Source organism: Centruroides sculpturatus, unplaced genomic scaffold (genome assembly GCF_000671375.1).
Source record: "Centruroides sculpturatus isolate CEXI.00-Female unplaced genomic scaffold, Cexi_2.0 scaffold733, whole genome shotgun sequence".
Lineage (NCBI taxonomy): Eukaryota > Metazoa > Arthropoda > Arachnida > Scorpiones > Buthidae > Centruroides > Centruroides sculpturatus.
Window position 1 is genome coordinate 187,391 of NW_019384975.1, and position 6,336 is coordinate 193,726.

General features: G+C 31.7%; 1 protein-coding gene across 1 annotated transcript in view; it reads right to left on the minus strand.

Annotated features, from left to right (window-relative positions):
• Positions 1-1,269: 1,269 nt before the first annotated feature.
• Positions 1,270-6,336, minus strand: part of LOC111632661 — a 25,203-nt gene continuing 20,136 nt past the window's right edge. The window contains exon 6 of the mRNA XM_023377157.1: positions 1,270-2,585. Within this exon, the coding sequence (XP_023232925.1) occupies positions 1,728-2,585 (858 nt within the window). The 3' untranslated portion in view covers positions 1,270-1,727. The remainder of the gene's footprint in view (positions 2,586-6,336) is intronic.

Genomic DNA, 6,336 nt, shown 5'->3' on the forward strand with positions numbered 1-6,336 from the left:
GTCAGATATCAGTATTTATTTATGGAATAAATTTATCAAAAATTATCTATATATAAATATTTTAATAAGATAAATACATTTAAAGATATAAAAAATTTTTTTTGAATTATTTCCTCTTCTAAACTTCAGATATTTTTTAAATCTAATAATTAATCTTTAATGTACTGTACAATGCATGGACTATAAAATGCATTATTAAAATTTAGAAATTGTAATTTGATTTTAAATCATTAAACTTTGAACCACTTAATTCTTTAAAACTAATTGTAAATTTTATATAAACAATAAAAAAGCTGGCTGTAAAACATTATTAAAAGTGTATATATATAATATATATATATATATATATTGCTTGTTTAACTTTCTTCATTAAATTAGTAGTTTAAACTACAGAATATATTTACTATATTTTATAATCATATACTATTTACATATATACAATTTAATGTTTTTATAAAATTAAAAACTAAAAATACTGAGTAAAAGGAATTTTAATTTGGATTTAGAGGTCATCTCTAACCGTTTCTATGCTAAAAATATGATGTGCTAAAAAAGCCATGCTGGTGTCATGCAATATGCTTTTATAATTATGAAGAATGAGTTAATGAAGTAGCGTATTTTATGTATACACAACAGCATAATCAAGGCTAATGTTATTCAAAAATCATTCAGAATTATTAATATGATGGACATGTTGCTTAGTAGAGCGGCTTTAATACAAATGGATAAGCAAGCCGATGAAGTCCCATTTTGTTTAAAATGGATTATGTCACTGGTTCACTTACCCAGTTATATTAAAGCCATTTTATCAGACAACATATCCAATGTTTCAAATAAAAAACACAATTCTAATATTCATTAATCATTTTATAAATTTTTATTTTAAAATAACTAGATAACTTCCAATGTAAGTTTATTTTAACATAGGTTACCTTTAATGGTTAGTAATCACAATATTAGTTACCGTAATTTGTAATATATAAAAATTTTTGTAACCAAAAATAAATTCACACATTTTAAAATATTAATTCGTGTGTTTTCCCCTCTTTTGTATACAATTCATAAATTTTTTTCCCATTGTAAAACAATATAATAGGGACAAAAACAAAAACACAAAAGCAAAATAAAAACAAATTATTGCAGTTAATGTTAACAAAGAAAAAAAAACCAACAATTACTTGTAATCAACTAAAACAAAATTTAGCACATCTTTGTTATTTGATTAAAATCATAAATGCCAAAAATGTGAGATTCAATTGATTTAATTTTGTATAAAATGAGTATTGCTAACATAACAAAATAATATAGAATGCTAAGTATTTCTATAAAATGAGAAATATATATGCAAGACATCACAAAAAAATAGCACTCTTGATTGCTTTTTTGCATTTCAATTGTCTTGAGACTTGATATTTTACCATCATCTGTTTTTTGGCAAACTATTTACATATTAGGCAGTGGTTTAATACATATTAACAGCCCTATGAAGTTATACTGTACAAAATGAAATCGGCATTGCTACCAATTAAATCGCAGCAATGACGATTATTTTTATCGGATATTATGGGTAAAACAAAAAAAAATGAAAAGATTAAAATTATAAAATGAGGTTTTACAATTTGACACTTGATTTCACAAAAGATGTACAAAATTTGATATGTTCAAAAAAATTTTTTGGATTTTTTTTAAATTCCCTGATGTGTCAATTGTTAACAAATGTTCAATCCTCAACTTTTAAAAATCTGTATCCTCTCATCGTGTTGTGATTCATTTATTTGAAAATAATCCATTTCTTTATCCTGTATGGTTAGTCTCCCGATGTCTCTGGCTGTCTGAGTTAAAAAACTGTCCCTTTCTGAATACTGATAAGATTGAGTGTTCTGTGGAAATAAATTAGCTTGTGCTCCAGAGGTAGAATGCTTGTTAATGGACACTTGAGATGATGGCCAAGAGACAACATCCGGTCGTTGACTGTACGCTTCTTGACTGTTTATATTTCTACTACAGTCATCCATTCCTGCCGCTTTTGTAGTAGTTCTCTTAGAAATTAATCCTTGATCTAAAAGTTTACTATTCTTAGTTTTATGTGGAGGTGGATTTAATTGACTTATAGTAGTAGTAGTAGTTGAATTAGTAGAACATGGCACATACATTGAAGTATTTAAATTATTAATTTGAAGAGTCAATAAACTGCTTGTAGAATCATCACCAAGTTGTGATAAAATTGGTGATCTTGTCCTGATTTGAGGACTTTCCACTTTCTGAACTTTGAAAATTTCATCGGTAGTTTTAACAAAATTTGTTCGAGTTGGACTACTGGAAAAGGGCAATCCAGATAAAAATAAATTTGCCTTTTCTTCAGAGAAACTTCTTAACTGTGGACTGTTTGATGGACTCGAAACATTCAGATTTTGAGAAGTACTACTCTGAATAGATGAGGATGGTACAATATTTTTTGGCATCCATGATTCATAGCCCTGAGTAGGATGGAGCAAATTTTCATGCAATGGTGATCTTGTAGTTGTTGGAACCAATTCTGGAAGATTAGCTGAAGTTGGTAGTTGAGATATTCCACTATGTGCTACCTATATTAATTATAACAAAAAACAAGACATTAAAAATTTATTTTATTATATTATTGATATTAAAAATGATCTAAATTTTTGGTTTATAATGAAATATTACATGTATATAGTAAAACCTCCCTTCACCATCTCTATTTTCTGCCTACCTCTCATCTTTGACCAGAGGAAGAATTCCCTAAACTTTTCTAGTGATTTAAATGTCTGGATTTAAATGTCTGCCAAACACCAAAACTCTGCTTTCATATTTCGAAACTGTGTTATATCTTTATATTAGTTTTTCAAAACCGCAATGCAGCGTAATAGCACATAGTTGTTTATACACCATGTATAAAGAACTGTGCTAGCTGCCAGTTGTTTATACACCATGTATAAACAACTGGCAGCTAGCACGGACTGGGTGGCACGTGTTAGTAAATCAGTTATGGTAACAACAATCTGTGTTCAACAAAAACTGAAATAAATGAATGAGTTATGCCAAGTGTTGATTATTACGCTGCATTGCGGTTTTGAAAAACCAAAACTCTGGTTTTGAAAACAAATCTAATGCAAAATGAATGTTTTCAATTGCCTTAAACAACCATCATCAGATTACAGAAAATGTTCTTTTTTCATTAAATTTAATTTTCAGAAGCTGGAGTTTGGTCTTTGATGAATGTCTTATATTATAATCCAGTTTCTAGGCTGTTTTATTCACAGACCAAACTCTATTTCATGATCACCTTTGACTTGTGCCATCTTCAATTTGTGACCATATGTGAGGGCTGTTTGGAAAGTTTGCGGCCTTGCCTATATGCAGCATGTGATCAATTTAATTTTTGGCGGGAATAATTCAGCCATCCTTGCTAAAGATAAGATACCAATTTCCGCTTGATTTGTCGTAAAGTTTTGCCACGACAGCTTAGCAGATAGTCAGTGTTCACATGCTTTGTCAAAAATGGAGAAGATGGAGACTCGTGTGATCATAAAATACCTGACAAAAAAAGGGTTCACCCAATCTCAAATCAAAGCTGACATGGATGAAGTTTTGGGAGAGTCTGCTCCTTCATACACCACTGTGAAAAAATGGAGCCCTTTTTAAATCTGACAGAGAGAGTGTGGAAGATGACCTTCGCAGTGGACAGCCGTCAACTGCTGTTACTGAAAAAAATATCGACAAAGTTCATGATTTGGTGTTAGCAGATCGCTGTTTGAAAATGCGTGAGATAGCTGAGACAACAGGCATATCTGTCAACCGAGTGCACCACATCCTAACTGAAAATTTGGGTAAGACGAAGGTCTCAGCAAGGTGGGTGCTGCATCTGCTGACTGCCGAGCAAAAATGTGTTTGCAGTTTGATGTCAAAGGAATGTTTTGACTTCTACCAGAAAAACCCACAGGATTTCTTGCGTCGGTTTGTGACTACTGACAAAACATGGATCCATTACTACACTCCTGAAACAAAAGAACAGTTGAAGCAATGGAAACACCACAGTTCGTCACCACCAAAGAAGGCAGAGACAGTTCCATCAGCGGGGAAAGTGATGGCCTTGCTGATGGCATCATCTTTATTGACTACCTAGAAAGAGGAAAGACCATCAATGTTGTCTATTACTGTGAACTTTTGGAAAAACTGAAGAAAGAAATCAAAGAAAAGAGGCCACACTTGAAGAAGAAAAAGTTTCTGTTCCACCATGATAATGAACCTGCACATTCTGCTAGAATCACTGAACAAAAGATAAACAAACTTCGCTTCCAATTAGTACCACATCCATACTCACCTGATTTGGCCCCCCCAGTGACTTCCACCTTTTTCCAAACCTAAAAAAATTCTTGGCTGGAAAGAGATTCCACTCAAATGACAAAGTCATCTCTGAAGTGAACGAATTTTGCACACCTTGACAAATTGACCTATTGTGATGGCATAAAAAAGCTAGAACATCACTGGAATAAGTGCATTGCTAACAACGGAGACTACATTGAAAAATAAAGAAAGTTTTAACATTATTTTGTTTGTTGTTCTATTTGAGGCCGCAAACTTTCCGAACAGCCCTCATATTTTTGGTCTCTTCCATACACATCAGTGCCTCTGATATGTGGCCATAGGCATTCAGTTACTTCAAATGAAATTTCTTTGTCATTTGGAGTTGCTTTCTTTGTTCATTTTCCAATTTTCTGAAGCCCTAGGCACAAAAGATTGGAAGCCCATCTACATACTTTTATTATATCATAAACTAATAGTGTCTAATTGTAACTATAGAATTATTCATGAATTATGATTACAATTACAATGATAAAATTGCTTTATTTTTTCCCTCAATCTCAGGACCCCTAGGCATATAACTCACATGCCTAGTAAACAATCCAGCACTATTTCCAGGAATGTTATTATAATCATTAATAATCATGAAATGTAACTTCTCTACAGTAATAAGAAGATTAGCAAGGCTAGCAACATTTTTGGCAACTTGTGTTCATTAACAAAACTGTAAGTAACCATAAATTTCAGCACAAATTCTTTATATAACTAACATTTGACCTTATTCAAAAGCGTTCATTAGGCTATTAATAACACTCAAAAAGTTTTAGATAAAACAGTAATGTTATCATTAACAAACTACTAGTGCAAATTTAGCTTTTAGTTTATTTGCTTAAAATATTGTAAATTTAGAATAAACACCTTTCTGTCTTTTTAAGTTATTGCAAATTCTATAATACTGTATGTTAAAAATAAAGACTATAAATCAACGGTGGCCAACCCCCAGCCCGCGGGCCATAGCTGGCCCGCGAAAAGTTTCTATCTGGTCCGCGAGATGTTTAGAAGAAATTATAAATAAATATTTTTCGATGTAATTCGTCTAGTTTAAATTGAATATTATTTTCTGAAGTGTTGTGGCAGCAATGACAGGAAAAAATAAGGGAGTCATTTCCTTATTCAGACAAAAAATGAAAGAATAGAATTTTTCTAAATTATTTATATCTCATCGCATCATCCATCAAGAAAATCTATGTGCAAAAGCTATGCAATTAGAAAATGCATCGTATCCAACTACATAGTGCCGTTTTTATTGTGTTTAAAGTCACTTAGATTTTACAAATAGGTGAGCCGTTCACAGCCCAGCACACGCATTTGTAAAATCTAAGTGACTCATACAACATGGAATTCATATAAAACGGAATAATCAACAGTGTTATGGGGGGGGGTCGACTGTAGTAATTAATTTCTTTTTATTTATTTATTTATTTCATATTTGCAGACTAAAAATTTACAGGTCACAAGGTGTCAATTAACTACTATGGCCCGCGGAAAAAACTTAAAATTTATTCTGGCCCATGTTATAAAAAAGGTTGCCCACCCTTGCTATAAATAACACACTGTCTTGTGATAATTTTTGATTTTCCCGGAGAATGAACACAAACAGGAGATTTTACTATATATAGAAGAAATATCATATAAGTCATGTTTAAAATTTTCCATGTGTTTATAAAGCTTTTAGTAACACTTCTACCTAAAACTTAAAAACTAACACATTACACATACACATTAAATAGATTGTCTTTCAGCATCAATAGCCTTTTTATTAATTACTAGCAGACCCCGCCATGCCTTGTTGTGGCTCAAAATGTATCTATTATAAATGCCTTCTTAGTGTACATTCTGTTGACGTATCCTATTAAAATGCAATCAAAAACGCAAAAACCCGCATCTAAAATAGTATAATAGAAGCCAAGTTTTTCAGAGTAAGCCTTAATCCTGTCTCTCTCCCCCGCGGGG